This window comes from Chiloscyllium plagiosum, chromosome 6, assembly GCF_004010195.1.
Source record: "Chiloscyllium plagiosum isolate BGI_BamShark_2017 chromosome 6, ASM401019v2, whole genome shotgun sequence".
In the NCBI taxonomy this organism is placed as follows: Eukaryota; Metazoa; Chordata; class Chondrichthyes; order Orectolobiformes; family Hemiscylliidae; genus Chiloscyllium; species Chiloscyllium plagiosum.
The window spans coordinates 77845574-77863147 of record NC_057715.1 but is presented as its reverse complement, the minus strand read 5'-3'; the positions used below and the strand labels follow the sequence as shown (position 1 = coordinate 77863147).

General features: G+C 39.8%; 1 protein-coding gene across 2 annotated transcripts in view; it reads left to right on the top strand.

Annotated features, from left to right (window-relative positions):
• Positions 1-17574, top strand: part of micu2 (mitochondrial calcium uptake 2) — a 452381-nt gene that overhangs the window by 346377 nt on the left and 88430 nt on the right. For both annotated transcript variants that reach the window (XM_043691938.1, XM_043691937.1), the window contains 2 exons: positions 6770-6817; positions 13791-13873. In XM_043691938.1, coding sequence (XP_043547873.1) covers positions 6770-6817; positions 13791-13873 — 131 coding nt within the window. The remainder of the gene's footprint in view (positions 1-6769; positions 6818-13790; positions 13874-17574) is intronic.

Below are 17574 nucleotides of genomic sequence, written 5' to 3'. Positions count from 1 at the left end.
AAAGATAAGCCACAAGTTCCTATTTAAGTCTGTACCCATTTGTTACTACGAAAGCTTGTGAACACAAAATGTCATTAAGCATGAGATACAAAGAATATTGTTGAATATAAAAACATGCATTATCTGCCATCTTGTGAGAGCTTGTGGGTACTGCATATTTACTGCATCAACTTTCTTGGAATCAATGTCATTGATTAAGATATATTTAAAAAACTTATTTCTGTCTGAAGGTTTTATGTGATAAAATCCAAATGAATTAGAAGTGGACATAATGGTTGCTTCTACATTTCTGTCACTAATAAACACTTAACAAGAATACTGCAGAAATTATTCATTTCCTTGTTCAGAGGAGCTGGTGGGTCATTGGTTGTATCTCCATGTGACTTTGCATAAAGAGCACTTTTATTACTTCATATTCTTAAATGAGCAACTTCACTCATTAGACTATCAATGTAACATGTATATCACTTTAAATCTTAACCAAATTCACCAGAATATTTACTTATCTTACCCCAGCTCTCTGGCTCCACATAGATTTGAAATTACTGGAAACAGACTTCTGGAATTAATTCTGGACTGTGAGACTTAAAGGAAATCTAGCTGGTCTCACATTGTTCAAGATATTAACAACTTTGGCTTACTCAGTTCAAAACTGATTTAAAAGAAAAGTAACGGCAGCTCAGTCTGTCAGACAATGTGTTAGTTGATGTTCCCATTCTATTAGAATTAAAATAAGAAATACCCAATAAGCTGTAAGTGTGTCATGTGGTGTGATGCAGAATTATACTGGAATAGTTCCAGCTTTGAATGCTGGTGTGCGGTGAGATAGCTGCATTGGCAGGGAGTCATTGCATTATGTCTCTAGCACAAAACTGCAGATGGAAAATGCAAATGTATGGATATCAGGAAGGGTGAAAGCCAGTTCAGTTATGATGCACCACAGGTTATTAGTTCATCAAAAGCCAATCTAGGCATATAAAAAGTCATTTACACGAAGCATTACTTTTAACCACATTTATGCAAATATGCAGGGTACAACATGTTGACTTAAGAATGGAGTAAGATAGGGAATGGTCAGAATTAGAATGATGCAATGTTTACTACTTGCCTGTTTGATGACCAACTTTAGATATCCTTTACCTATTCTATCAATAAAAATAAATGTTTCGGACTAGAAAATATGCTGCCTTGTCTCGTACTTGCTCAGTTAATTCCCCTAAATTGCTTATATTGACTTCTGTTTTTGATGTACCAAAACCTGTGTTAAATTGCAATGGTAAATCAGCAAATTAATATCATCTTGATTAAGTGATGCTCCTTCTATTTTCAGTTGCATATTCACAAGCATGGTCAAACAAGCATTATTTAATTTTAGTAATTATTTTAATTGAACTTGTATGGTTTATTGTTTATTAAGTCATACATGGATTTATTGTTGAAGGCTGACTTGGAAGTTTAGTTTAATCTTGACTAAAGCCTTGCAGTTAACTAGTTTAACTTAAAATAAATAATTCTGTGCCATATCTTGTTAATTGGCTAGAATGATTTGTGTGAAAATCGAATCTTGTCTATGAAAACAATTGGAAAAAAGGTTAAAATGAACAATTAGATTATTTCAAGAAGATATGCAAAGAAAATTACCTTCACCTTGTTGAGAGGACAGGTTTCCTAAAAAAGCAATGGCACTCCTTGGCATAGGGCCTAGGAGTACTACTGATTCAATCTAGTGGCTTGGCAGCTTTGCATGTTGCCAATTCTCAGGAGAATTACATGCAGACTGTTCTGTGGAATTCAGAGCTGCCTGATTTGGCAAAGGTATGAAATACTTGGATCCTTCTAAGAAATACCTTTTTTAAAAATTTTGGATGCTAACTTTTACAAATTAATTTGAAATATTCTGCATTCAAATTAACATTAGAAAATTGGTGTAGGTGGGCCAATCCAAAAGGTGCAAATATTTACAAATCATGCTAACATAGCAATGCATTGAATTAATATTTAACTATTGTCATATATTTGATGGCTTAGGTAATCACAATGCAGGAAACTGATTTTACCAATTGTTACTTTGCTAATTACCTTTCAGTAAAATCTTGCCATTTTTCATCTTTTCATCATTTATATAAGTACTAACCCTGTTGTTTAGTATAGTATTTTCTAAGCTTTGTCCAATGGAACAACTATTTTTAGTAACTATTGAGCAACTCATGAATGCAATTCATCTTATCCTTTTCTGGACTTTTATTCGCCATATACCTTCAGGTAAGAGGAAGAAAATGATAGTGCATGCACGAACAATAATTCCAGCCAAAGAATCTGTTTAGCTGAAATTACTATAGAAACAGAAATATAGAAAATAGGTGCAGGAGTAGAGCCTGCACCACAATTCAATATGTTCATGGCTGACCGTGCAATTTCAGTTTCCCATTTCTGCTTTCTCTCCATACCCTTGATCCCTTTAGCCACATGGGCCAAGTCCAGCTCCCTCTTGAATATAGATTAGAATTAATTATGTATGAAATGCCTCGGGACTGTGAAACAAAGGGGGAAAACAAGAAAAGAGATTATGACAAATACCCTCTATCTCAGAGATTGATACAGAAAGATACAGTGAGTGTAAAAGTTTGTTCCAAAGCTCTAAGGGTAATAGAGAGAGCTAGAATGGGTATTATTGCAGAACCACAGATTGCCATCAGTTTCTTGGATGTGATTGGTACTGCAACAACTTTTTCCCAAACCCACTCATTGATCGACTCCTACACGTGATTCTCCCTCACCTAGTCACCTTCCCACTTACTGCTTCTTCCTCCTAGACCCCACTTTGAGCAAGGGCTCATTGAGAGAGATGATAGAAATATGAAGCCAGCAAAGGAGCATTGGCAGTTGCACATGGAGAAAGCTTAAGTAGAAGCAGGTCAGGGAGGTGGGGAGCATGTGGAAATGTTCCAGGATTGAAACAGTGAGCAAGAGAGGATCAGGAAGAGAATCAGTAGTGAAAGAATTCAGGAGGAATGGAACAAGCTGTAGAGAGTACTGGATGCAAGTGGTGAGAATCATAAAGCCAATGAACTTTTTACTGTCTTTGTTGAAACAGTTTGCTGCTTGTTCGTCTTTGAATCTGCACAAAATCAAGTGGAATGTTCACACATCCAAGCAATTTGCACAGAATCACGAAAATCTTACTCTGCGGTGGGGAGGTGGTGGGGTGGGGCCATTCAGCTATCATGCTTGCACTCACTGTTCAAATGAGCATCATTATCTCGTGCCAATTACTTTTTATCCAAATAATCATTCAATGTCCTCTTGAAGGCCTCAACTGAACCTGCCTTCACCACATTTCCAGACTGTATATTCCATACCCTAACTTCTTTCTGGGTGAGAAAGTGTTTCTCATATCACTTTAGCTTCTTTTGCTAATCACTTTAAATCTATGTCCTTTCATTCTTGTTCCTGTTACAAGCAGAAACAGTTTCTTTCTATATATTCTAGCCAACCCACTCATCATTTGAAGACATTTTATCATATCTCTTCTCTGCCAACTTCTCACCAGGAAAAATAATCCCAATTTCTTCAATCTATCTATGTACCTGAAGTTTCTCATCCCTGGAAACATTCTTATAAATCACATCTGTACTGTCCCCAATGCATTCACATCCTTCTATGGTGTGGCATCCAGAACTGTACATAATACTCCAACTGAGGTCTAACAAAGTCAACATCACCTCCTTGCTTTTGAATTCTGTGCCTTTATCAATAAAACCGAGCATACTTTATGCTTTACTTAGTGTTTTCTCTATCTGTCCTGCAACTTTTAATCATCTATACGTATGTACACTCAGGTCCCTGTGCTGCTGCAATTCTTTAGAATTCTGTCCTTTGTTTTATACTATTTTCGATGCATCACCTGACATTTGTCTGCAAAGTCCACTCTGTGTTCTATGTTGTTTTAGGGTTCCATACTGTCCTCCTCACAGTTTACAATTCTTCCAAGATCCATGATATCTGTAAATTTTGAAATTGTCCCCAGTACTCCAAGATCCAGATCAATAATATGCATCAGAAAATGCAAGGGACCCAATACTGACCCCTGCAGAACCTATTACAAATTTTCATCCAGTCTGAAAAATATCCTTTGACCATTGCTGTCTGATTCCTATTACTCAGGCAATGTTGGATCTATGTTGCTACTATTATTCGCTGACCAATAACATTCCTCATAAGTCTGTTATGTTATGGGGTGTTTCAGAGTATAAAATATACAACATCAAAAAATCAAACAGTCCAACCATCACCTGAACCTATGCAAACCATGTAACTAAGGTCTTCTTTCCCAATATGGGACCATTAGTCCTTCCAAGTTCCCTGGTATGATAATGACCTTCCTTCACAGAGGTCGCCTCCTAATTAAAATCCAGACCAAAATATTAATGCAAGATTCATGGACTTAATATCAGCTGAACGTGACCATTTTACTGCAAATTTATAACAAAACTGAAAAGTTGTGGCCAAGAAATGAACAGTCAAAATCTATGAATTAATAAACTAGACTGAATACTGGTCATTTGGTGCATCAGTGTATTTTCGGGTAGAAAACTGGCTCGTTCATTGATGGTCACCACCACCCATACTTTAACAGGGGGACAGTGCATCACAATACTTGGCATGGCTAAGTTGAAGGGTTGGGCTCAGGCAAATGTTGAGGGATCAAGACTTTTATGAAAGAGTTTGGAAGGAACATGCAGGAGCTCAAATTATGATGTTGATAGGAAGTACAAGGAAGAAAGTCACATGAAGTTTTTGGGGTTGGGAAGAGTGACCCATTGATTACCAGAATGAGCCAGTGACTCATTCTGTGAAATGTGACCTGTGTTACCTTCCATCCTCATCCAAATTGCTAATGCACAATGGAAAGGAAAAGTTACTGCCACCAAACTTTTGTTTTCTTTTATGGGATGTGGGTATTGCTGGCTAAGTCAGCATTTGTTGCCAATCCCTAGTTGCTCTTGAGAAGGCAATGGTGAACTGTCTTCTTGAACAACTGCAGTCCATTTGGCCTGCAGTCCAGGGTGACCCACAATACTGTGAGGGAGGATGTTCCAGGATTTTGACCCGCTGACACTGAAGGAACAATGACATATTTCAAAATAGTGAATGGCTTGGAAGAGAACATACAAGTGGTTGTGTTCCCATGGTTCTGCTACCCTTGTCCTTCTAAATGGAAGTGGTCATGGGTTTGGGGCTTGCTGTCTAAGGAGCCCTGATGAGTTGTTGTAGTGAGTCTTGTAGATGGTACATAGTGCTGCCACTCTGCTTTGGTTGTGCATGTGGTGGCAATTAAGCAGACTGCTTTGTAGCAAATGATGCCACTCTTCTTAAGTTTTGTTGGAACTGCAATCATCCAAACATATAGGAGTATTCCACCACACTCCTTACTTGTGCCTTTTAGTTGGGCCAGTTTTGGGGAGTCATAAGATGAGTTATTTGCTGCATGATTCCTAGCCTTCCTACACATTATCTGTGTGGCTAGTCCAATTCAGTTTCTTGTCAAAGATAATCCCCAGAATATTGATGGTACAGAAAATTTTCTGAATTTTTGTTGCACCACAGTCACAATAACAATCAGCCCTTTGTAACTGGATCCATTGGTCATGAACTGTGTGGGGAATATCAGAAACAAAACAAGCCGCTAGTAATGTTAGCATCTAGCACTGATACCAAACATAAATGCAAGTTTGGCATAATCCTCAACACAATGGGATATGGAGGGCTTCCACAAGAAAGATTATAGAATGCCTTTACATAGACCCTTGATCTTACAGAAAAATTGAGGAGGAACATGGCTGGCAGCAAAAGTCCTAATGAATGGCTTATGCCCGAAATGTTAACTTTCCTTCTCCTCGATGCTGCCTGACCTGCTGTGCTCTTCAGTGCCACACTTTTCGACTCTGACTCTCCTGCATCTGCAGTCCTCACTTTCTGCTAGCACTAGTCCTGGTGCTAACAGAGCAAATTCTAGAAGTTCTAGCCATGGCAAGTACTTCCAGTGCTGGTGAGCATGCAATATTCGATGCTTTGGAATTCTGATGTTTGCACAATGAGGTGAGCAGCATAAAATTGCATGTGAGAATTGGCTAGAGCTCATGCAGAGAAATTCCTCACGAAACTCCTTGAAGTTGGTACTTGCCTGAATTTTGGTAATATTCAGCACAAAATTCTAAAATATGTTACACTTTTTATATGTGAAAATTAATGGCATTCTTATATGTGAGACCTTGGTCACGTAATCTCTTGAGAATGCTGATTAATATTGTGACTTATTTTTCCAACATTTTAGTATTTATCTTATGTACAATTGTTGTCCTGTTCATGACTGGTGTCCTGGTTAAAAGCATAACTTTTTGAACTATTTTCCAGCCTGAAATAGCACTCTTTAATTTTTGTCTAAACTATAAAAATGATATACAGATAGAAGAGTTGCATGTTTCCAATATTCTAAACATTTGTTGTGTTTTAACAATCAATTTGCTACTGACTCAGATGTCCATACCATATTACTTGTTTATCGATGCTTGCCTTGCAAGTAATTAGTTCATTGTTAGTCTGTTCTCATATCAAAGGTTGCTGCTTGAAACATTTAGTTCACTTCAGTGTTTAATATCTGCTATTTGCATAAACTGCTGCTAAATGCCATCAAATAATTATTAATAGCTCCAAACTCTTAATAGAATTAGAAAAATTAATGTTGACTTTCTGTTTTGCTTTCCCATAGGTTTGATATCATACACTGAGTACTTATTCCTGCTTGGAATTCTGACAAGTAAGTTGGGTTAAAGGGCAGGGAACCTTTTGGTGTTACGTGGTTATTGATATTTTTTGTCCTGTTAACTATTTTCTTCCTTAAATAAGCTTTTTTTAAAATAATAAATCAATTTTTTTAGATGTTTAAGCTCAGTAGTGAATACAGAATTGGTTATTTATCACACTCCTTTTCCTGAACATAATTGTTGGGTTAACCACCAATTTGTAGAAGTGGTGTTGGTCCGAATTGGGTGGCTTTGCCAAAGTCAATAGGAACAAAGACAGAAGATATTGGAAGCACCCACCAGCTCAGGAAGCATCTGTGGAGGGATGAGAGAAGTTGATGTTTCAGGTAAAAATCGAAAGAACTGCAGATGCAGTTCTGAGGGAGGGTCACTCAACCTGAAACATTAACTCTGACTTCTCTCCACAGATGCTGCCAGACCTGCTGAGTTTTTCCAGCAATCTCTATTTTTGATGGTTCCAAAGTCAAATCTTTGTCACACTGCACTTGAGGTCTGCACGAAGCTAGAGAAGAAATTGCAGGGACCTTAGCTGATATTTTTGCATCATTGTTAGCCGTGTGTGAGGTCCCGGAAAACTGGACGGTAGCCAATGTTGTGCCCTTATTCAAGAAGGGCTGCAAAGAAAAACCTGGGATCTATCGGCCAGTAAGCCTAACATCTGTGGTAGGTACGTTACTTGAGAAGATTCTGACATAGATATACATGCATTTGGAAAGACAAGGTTTGATTCGGAGTAGTCAGCATGGCTTTGTGAGTGGGAGATCATGCCTTGTTAGAGTTCTTTGATGAAGTGACCTGATCGGGAAGGCAGGGTGGTAGACATAGTCTAAATGGATTTCAGTAAGGCCTTTGGTAAGGTTTTACATGGTAGACTGCTCTGGAAGGTTGGATCGCATGGAATCCAGGGGGAGCTAGCAAATTGGACACAAAATTGGCTTGGTGATAGGGAGTAGAGGTAATAGTGGAAGGATGCTTATTGGACTGGAGGCCTGTGACTAGTGGAGTTCCTCAGGGGTCGATCCTGGATCCATTACTGTTTGTTAACTATATCAACGATTTTGATAAGAATGTACAAGACATGATTAGAAAGTTTGCAGATATCACTAAAATAGACAGTATTGTGGACAGTGAGGAAGGTTATCAGAAATTGCAGCAGGACCTTGATCAGCTGGCGAAGTGGGCCAAAAAAATGGCAAATAAAGTTTAATATAGATAATTGTGAGGTCTTGCATTTTGGAAAGTCAAATCAAGGTTTGAGTTTCATGGTGAATGGTAGGGCCTTGAGTTTAGTGGAGCAGAGGGACCTTGGAGTTCAGGTGCACAGTTCTCTGAAAGTGGAGTAGACAGGGCAGTGAAGACACTGACCTGCATCTATCAGGGCACTGAGTGTAGACGTTGGGAAGTTATATTGCAGTTGTACAGGATGTTGGTGTGCTACACTTGGATTATTGTGGTCAGTTTTGGTCAGCTTGCTATAGGAAGGATGTCATTAAACTGAAAAGTGTGCAGAAGGAATTTACAAGGATGTTGCCAGGACTCAACAGTCTGAGTTACGGAGAGGTTGGACAAGCTGGGGCGTTTTTCTTTAGAATGTAGGAGACTGAGGGGGGATCTTATAGAAGTGTATAAGATCATGAGAGGCATGCACTTAGTCTTTTTCCCAGGGTTGGGGAATCGAGGACTAGAGGCATCAGTTTACGGTTAGAGGGGAAAGAATAAAAGGGAACCTGAGGGGCAACTTTTTATACAGAGGGTAGTACGTATATGGAATGAGCTGATAGCAGAAGTGGTTGAGGTGGGTCCATTAACAACATTTAAAAGGCATTTGGACACATACATGAATGGGAAAGGTTTAGAAGGATATGGGCCAAGTGCAGGGAAATGGGGTTAGCATGGATAGACATTTTGGTCAGCATGGACCAGTTTGGGCCAAAGGGCCTGTCTCCATGCTATTAAAAAAAACAACAGTCTATCCAGTAATGCTGGCTATGTATTTCCCATATTTTCTTTTTTTTTCATTTCTCCAATGCACAAGTTTTTGTTTTGCTTTTGTTCCTTGTTGAGTGTAGAGAAATATTACTCTTCATGATAGAAATAATCAGGGAGCACTCTTGACATATAATGAGCTGCAATAGATTTAAAAAGTTAAATTAATTTTGGGGCGCATTTTCAAGTGGAGCATTAAAATATTTTTAAAATTTATGTTTAAAGATGACTTGCCTAAAATTTGTCAAGTTTTTGGTCTCACAGAGGCAGCACAACTGCATTCAGATCAGCTAAGCTTCAGATGGTAGAATTTTCACCTAAGTTTGTGGGTTCACATCACTCCTCAACGAAGGAGTTGAGTATGAAAATTTGTGCTCCCCAGTGCAGAGATGAGGGAGTCCTGCAATGTCAGAGGTGCCATCTTTCACATGAGATCCCATGATAGTATTTTGAAGAAGACTAAAGGACATATTCCCAGTGTCAATAATTATCTCTTAATGTACATCACTGAAGCAGTTATCTAGTCATTATCATATTACTGTTTGCTATAGTTTGCTGTGCACAAATTGGTTGGAGTCGAAAAGTGTGGCGCTGGAAAAGCACGGCTGGTCAGGCAGCATCCGAGGGGCAAGTTTTGGGCATAAGCTCTTCATCAGGAATGTGGAGGGGGGGAAAGGGAGCTTAGAGATAAATAAGAGGGTGGGTGTGGAGCTGGGGGAAGGTAGTTGGGGATGATTTATAATAGTTCGATGGGGAGGGTGGTATCAATAAGTGGGAAGGAAGATGGACAGGTGGGGCAGGTCAAGAGGATGGGGCCGAATTGGAGGGTTGGATCTGGGATGAGGTGGTGATGGGGCAGATTCGGAAACAACTGAAATCAATGTTGATGCCCTGTGGTTGAAGGGTCCCAAGTAAGAAGATGAGGCATTCTTCCTCCAGTCGTTGGACGGCTTGGATTTAGCTGTGGAGGAGGCCAAGGACTTGCATGTCCTTAATGGAGTGGGAGTTGAAATGATTCGCCACAGGGCGGTGGAGTTGTTGGGTGCGTGTGTCACAGAGATGTTCCCTGAAAGACTCCGGGAATTGGTGTTCTGTCCTCCTGATGTAGAGGAGACCACTTCAAGAGCAACAGACACAGTAGATGAGGTGGGTGGATGTGCAGGAAAATCTCTGCCAGATGTGAAAAGATCCTTTGGGACCTTGGATGAAAGTGAGGGGGGAGTTGTGGGGCATAGGTTTCACACCACTTGCAGTGGTAAGGGAAGGTGTCGGGTGTGGAGGGTGGGTTGGTAGTGGGGCATGGACCTAACAAGGGAATCACGGAGGGAATGGTCTCTGCAGAAAGGGATGGGGTGGTAAATATATCTCTGATGGTGAGGTCTGATTGCAGGTGGTGGAAATGGCTGGGGATAATGTGTTGTATCCGGATATTAGTGGGGTGGAAGGTGAGGACTGGGAAGTTCGATCCTTATTGTGGTTGGACGGATGGGATTCAAGAGCGGAGGTGTGGGAAGTGGAAGAGATGTGCTGGAGGGCATTGCTGATCGCGTAGGAGGGGAAATGAAATTGCGGTCCTGGAAATAGGAGACAACCTCGGATGTCCTGGAGTGGAATTGCTCCTCCTCAGCAGATACAGCAGAGGCAGAGGAGTTGGATTATGGGACCACGTTTTTTACGGGAGGTGGGAGTGGAGTGTGTGTAGTCCAGGTAGCTGTGGGAGTTAGTGGTTTGAAATATATGTCTGTGTTGAGTCGGCCGCCAGAGATGGAGATGTACAGGTCCAGGAATGGGAGGGAGGTGTCCAAGATGGTCCAGATTAACTTGATGTCAGGGTGGAAGGTGTTAGTGAAGTTAATTAACTGTTCCACCTGCTCGTGGGAACATGAGATGGCATCAATATAGTCATCAATATAGCGAAGGTAGAGGTGGGGGATGGTGCCGGTGTAACTGCGGAAGATGGACTATTCCACGTATCCTACGAAGAGGCAGGCTTAGTTGGATGCCATGCAGGTGCCCATGGCTGACCCTTTGGTCTGAAGGAAGTGGGAGGATTCGAAGGAGAAGTTGTTGAGTGTGAGGACCAGTTCTGCGAATTGAATGAGTGTATAAGTTGTGGGGTACTGGTTGGGATGGTGGGAGAGAAAGAAACTGAGGGCCTGGAGGCCTTTGCCGTGGACATGTACAGGGACTGGATGTCCATAGTGGTGATGAGGCATTGGGGGCCAGGGCAACGAAAGGAGGAGGTGAAGGACCTGGGTAGTATCCCAAATGTATGTGGGGAGCTCCTAGAGGAGGCGAGCTCGGTGTCAAGGTATGAAGAGATAAATTTTGTGGGGCAGGAGCAGGCTGAGACAATAGGTCAACCAGGGCAGTTAGGTTTGTGGATTTTGGGTAAGAGGTAGAACTGGGCAGTGCAGGGTTGCAAGAAGTATGTGGTTCAAGGCTGTGGATGGGAGATCCACTGACGTGATGAGGTTGTGGATGGTCTGGGAGATCATCGTGCACAAATTGGTTGTCTGCTTTCCTGCATTACAACAATGCCAGTGGTTCAAAAGCACTGCATTGACTCTAAAGCACTTTGAATTACTTCTAATAATTCACAAGATAAGTATAGTTCTTTTTTCGAAGTTTATCAGGAGGAACATCAATTATTGAAACATTGTAAGGATGCTGCATTTCTCTGATATGACATAAGTTTTATTTTGAACATATCATTCAGATTTTCCATGCATCAGCAAGCCCAGTAGGTAAATGGAGGTTAGACGTACAAGGTGAACTCTCTTACACTGACCTTTAGGCCAGTGGTCTCTTAATATTTTTAAGCAGAAGATCACTTTTTGAATTCAAGTGCAATCAAGGATCTACCTCTGGGGAAAAAAAATAGACAAAGAGTTTATTTTTAAGTAACATGTGAAACTAAAGCTGAGTATACATTAATGTTCATTTTGGCCTCTACTCACTAAATCTCACCGTGTCACCTGTGACTGCACATTATTTGCAAGCACCTTGAAGCCAGGGTTGTAGTTTGAGTCTCCTAGTCTTATACAGTCCATCAAATAGCTATCTAGGAGGTAGGTAAGATACTTGGATTTGATTAGTTTATTTTTACTTTAATCATTCTCTCATTTGATTGGGATAATGGTGCCTCACAGAAGTATGTGGAGCCAAAGTAAGCTTTCATTTTAGACGTCAGATTCCTTCACTCTGATGATAGCATGCTGCTATCAATGTTTATAAAACATGTCAGCCCCTTTTTGTAGCTTCATCAGGTTGATTCCCCATTTTTAATGTAAGTCTTGCGCTCAACCTTGCATGTTGGTTTGATCCCTGGCTCGATGATTATAGTAGACTAAGGGATATACTTGATCATGATGTTCTAGATTGTGGTTGAACACAATTCTGCTACTATGTTGATGGTCCACAGCACCTCATGAATGCCAGTTTTGAGCAGCTACATCTGTTCTAAATCAATTTAATTAGCACGGCATACTTACCACACACTGCTATGGGCATTATTCTCAGTTTGAAGATGGGGCTTTGTGTCCGTTTATCTATTTTCCTAGTGTGCTTGCTGCTCTGGGCAACCTATGAAATGACCTGAGACAGAATCGCCACTAACCTCTATTGCAATGTTTACATTTTTGCATACATTTGCAGCTGTTTTATATTTCACATATAATGTCAACCTTGCCATTTTCCACTACAGATTAATTACAGTGTGTGACTAGGCTTGCCAGATTAGCATAGATTCACATCAAAATCCTCAATCAGATCCAGAATTCCAAATAAAACTTTGGCAGAGTTATAGCAGTATAAAAATTAACATTTTTCAAAGTAATGCCATGGAAACATTTGCATTCACCTGAAATCAGTAGACAAGACCTCAGTTTGATATCACATTTGAAAATGGCATTGTCTTGACATTGCAATACCCCTTCAGTCATGCACTAGAATATTGGCTTAAATGTTCATATCTCTAGAGTAAGACTTGAACCACAAACTCTGACTCAGGCAAAACCATTACTAACTCCCCAATGGCTAATACCAGCATTGTATTGTAATTGTCTTTAAACCTTCTAGTGTTAATAGCTGAGAATTGCTGAATATTTCTCAGTGCAGTTTCACTTTCTCTCCAAGGTATCAGTGTTATTTGTACCTCTTAGTCCTAAATTTCACACCTGAGGAGCAAAATTAAATTAAAAGATTCGCTGAAGGAGCAGACCTTGACAGTGAATACCACCTCACTCCCATGTGGGCATACTGTCGAAACTTGTAGTAGCATGGAAAGTGCCTTCACAATTGAGGAACCTAACACAAGGAGGTACCACTTCGATTCTCCTCTGAACCTGTTGCCACAGTGTACGAGGAATAAACGAGCAGCAGAACTTTTCTGATTTGTAGTGATTGAGATACTTTTGTCATTAAGGTCATATAATGGAAGCTTACTCTTCAAAAGCATTGCTTAGGGTCACGACACACCTGCACCCGCAGAAGGGAAGGGCTAAGTAACTCTAGCAGAGCTGGAGCCACTGATCCATGTTCTCTTCCTCCTCTGAGTAAGCAGCATCCCAGACAAGAGAGCAAAAGAAAAACCCTTTCGTTCCTGAAACCTATCTACAAGATTAAATTTAAAAATATCATTTTAGAAAATACATTTTCGTCAACTGGAGACCCACATTACCTGAGGCATTGCCTGCTATCATAACCATTAGACAATTATAGAAGTTAATTGTAGGCCAGTCTGCCCTGTCATTTTGATTATACTCACCCATATAGAAAAAGTAATTACTTGGGATATATGCCTGATGTTAGATCTCAATGTATCTCCCACTCCTTGTAGCAATGCCCAACCCATCCCAGTTTTGCACTTTTGATTATTCTGAATACACACTGATTTAAGCTACCAAACACTGACGAATCCAGCTCACGGACTTCTGCTTTGTAAACAATGTTAATGAAAGGATTTTCTTATGCTTACAGAGCCACACACTGGATTCCATGTTGCCTTTAGTATGCTGGATACGGATGGAAACCAACAAGTGGAGAAAAAAGAATTTCTAGTGGTAATTTTTTAATATATTGTTCAAATTAAGTTTATGTTAACAATATGCTTCATGATTGCATCCTTATCCTATCTGGCTTCAATATTACACCAATATATGCAGGAGAGCAGTATTTATCCCAGTGTATAATTCAAAAAGGTACATAATGTATTAGAATCAAAAGCAGAGTCACATGCTTGTCAATACTGGTTTTGGTGCTTCAAATGAACCTGCTCTAATTTAAAATACTTCATCCCATATTTCTCTATTTCCTTCTTTCTTGTGTATGTATCAGTCTAACCTGTAAATGTATCTCTCCATGAGACAAGTCTCCAAATTTCAACCATTTCATGTGATTGCAAGTTCCACATTGCCACTACATGCTTCAAAATCCAATTCAGGAATTTGAGTGCATAATTTAGATCGGAACTTCAGTACAGCACTATCAAAGGTGTCACCTTTTGGCTGAGATGTCGATCTGAGGTTCCATCTGCTTTCTCAAATGGAAATAAAAAATCCCATGGTACTATTGAGGATTCAAATTTTGATCCTAGCTGTTGTCGGAAGCAGCAAATATATTTAGGCTTTTTATTAACAACAAAATGGCTTTTCAATTTAAAATAACACAACAAAATGGCTGCAAGTTGTGATTTGACTTTGTGAACCTGTACTGCTGCTTTTCTGAATTAGGTGAAATAGAAGGTTAAGAAAATGAGTACTGACACATTAATTGACCATTCAAACTAACGTTGTACTCCTAGCATAAGATAATAATTTACGTAAAACAAGAACCCTTTCCCAGGAAACATCATTGGATTAGCCTGCTGTCAATCATGTCACCATATTACAGTTGATTGGACTTTTCTTGTAATTAAGACCCTTTTCCAGGGGATATCATTGGATTAGCCAGTTGTCTATCATGTCACCATATTACAGTTGATTGGTCTTTTCTTGTAATTAAGGCTGTACTGTCTCTCAAAACACATATAAAACATATTTATTGTTCAATTGTAATTGCGCAATTTCACCACACATCACAGAAGCTTTAACCTCTGTGTTGCTGGACAGAATTGTGTCAGGCTGCCTTACTTTATTTAACTGATAAGTTTGCTTTGTACAGACCGCATTCTGTTGATTCTTTTGACCGATCTCAAGACCGAGGGGTCCTGTTTGGGATCCAGATCATAGTTATTTAAATACTTGATCCTACTAGAATCCAGGAATCTGTGTCCTTGCATACCAGGGCCATAGTCAGTCCTATGAGTTAAATCAAGTGTAGCCAGTCTCGGTGTTATAGGTAGGCCATTCGAGTGCTGTGGAGACCTCTATCCAGGAGCCAACTTTAGTCAGCCTGGAGGTGAATCACTGTCAGTCTTGGACATTAGGTCAGGGGGCCCTGGGAAAGTGGACAAATCAAATCTGGGAATGAACTTTATTGTGCTGGGTCACTAAGGGAAAGATGACAGTGATAGGGTGCAATTAGAGGGAGTTGGGTGGGTCTCTTAGTGAATAGACAGGAACCTGGAACTCTGGAAAGGGGTTTCAATAGGTCACAGTAGAGCTGCCCTCTGTGTAACACCAACAAGGGCTTAGAAATTTCTGAAATCATGGACTCTGGGTGTGAAGTGCAGACATAAATAGTTATAAAGGAACTCAACAAAAATGGGATTGATGGGCTGGAAGGTCATGGGGCCACAGGACAGTGACTCAAAAGGAACGTGAGGGTTAGGGAGGACATCTGCACTTCATAGGTAGAGGCTGCAAGACACTCTTACTGAAATTTGGTATTTTGCCATGCAGGATCAAAAGTCACCTGTGCTGGTGCCATAGCTACTAAATATGGCTGACACCACATTCACAGGATTGGACTAAGTTTTTTTTTCTCCCCCCCCCCAGTGCGGTAAAACATTTAGAATTCGGGGCCCTACTAGGGCCAATTTCAGAAAGCATGTTTCCACTGTTCCTGTAATGCCACCCGTCTGACTTCGATTTACACATCATTGTCTGTCCATGAATGCACAATAAGGATTGTGGCGTCAGAAACCAGGACCATTACATTCTGTGCAAATTGCTTCTTTGTCATGAGATCTACACTTGTAATAATTAATTCTCAATGTCAGGGATGGAATTGGAAGAAATGACCATTTATGACATTGTTAATTTAGATTTGAACTGACAAGACATAACTTTCTGTGATGAGTTTAGTTTATATCTGCCCCAGAAATATGACATTTTACATCATTTAACCCAATTCACTGATGAGGCAGGCTGTAAATGTTATTTTCACAAAGCTGAGAGCAATGCAATTTGGACACCAGCATTATGATTTTTAACTGCACATCTCCTTGACTGAAGATACTGGATATCTTTGTGTCAATAATAGAAATGTAATTCATCTCATTGTTATCCTGACAGCAAATCTTGGGCCATAATGGTGAAAAAGTTGCACGGATCTTCAATCTGTTCCCTTTCCAAACAATAAAACCTTTCAATGAAAAGTTTGCTCATTTAATGCTCAGCTCACTTAGCACAGTATAACCATTTTGAACCCCACATTATGTGAAGCATATAATATAAATATAATTACTTTTGTTTGAACAAGAGCTGCTAGAGGAAGTGATGGAGGCTGGTACAATTACATCACTTAAAAGGCATCTGGATGGGTACATGAATAGGAAGGCTTTAGAGGAATCTGGACCAAATGCCGGCAAATGGACTAGGTTAATTTAGAAAGTCTGGTCGGTAAGGAAAAATTGGACCAAAGGGTATATACATCTCTCTGACTTTATGTGGCTTGTTGACACGTACATTTTGGAGCTTTTTACAGTTTATAGGCAGCTTGCTCCATGCATAATTCTGATTCAGGCAAAAGATTCTTGGCAAATTCATCACTCATTTATCATGCCATGTACTCTTACCCCAATCCTGCTCATTTTCCCACACCATAGGCCCAAGTCTTGAAAAATGTACTATATCTAGGCCAAGTATGGTTTTTAGTCCAACTTTAGCACACGCCAAAAAACATTTACTACGGCTGCACATTTGAATCAGATTTGTGATCAACACTTGCTTATGAAAGAAAATGGCTGAGTTTTTAACAAGGAATATTTCCATATGGGTGGCAAATTTTAGGGTGATACAATGTCAACAAGGATATTTAAAGGAATGCAGTTCTCTGTCCCCACCCACCAATCTCCATTCACCCACAAAAGTTGAAAATATAGCAGAAAATCTAAAATATTCACTCTTCCAGGAAGTAATCAGACCATTTCTTCCTGTACCCAATCCTAATGTACCAACGTTGAACGAAGAACAACACTTCCCATTGTCTTCCCAAACCTCTTTTAAATCTTTTTCCAATGGAAGTTATATTAGTTGCCTAGGTCGATATATTAGAGTTAATGTTTACAAAATTTTGTGTAGTTCTTGTATGTGTGCTAATTCTGTGGAAAGTCAAGATGGAAAATATAATGGATGCATTAGTTTCTTGATCTAACGTTATCTAACCTTGACCTCAACCAAGGGACATCACACACACGTGGAACAATTATGAAGATGTGGATCTAGTTTCAAGTGTCAAACTTCAGGGCTTTTAAGAGAATTAGTTTTTAAGTAGTCCCTACAGAGAGGTATTTGCAAGGTCTGTTAGTTCACTCTACTGACAGTTTAACTGACATTTATCTCAAATCCAGAAATCTTTAGTATGTAAACTTAATTGACAT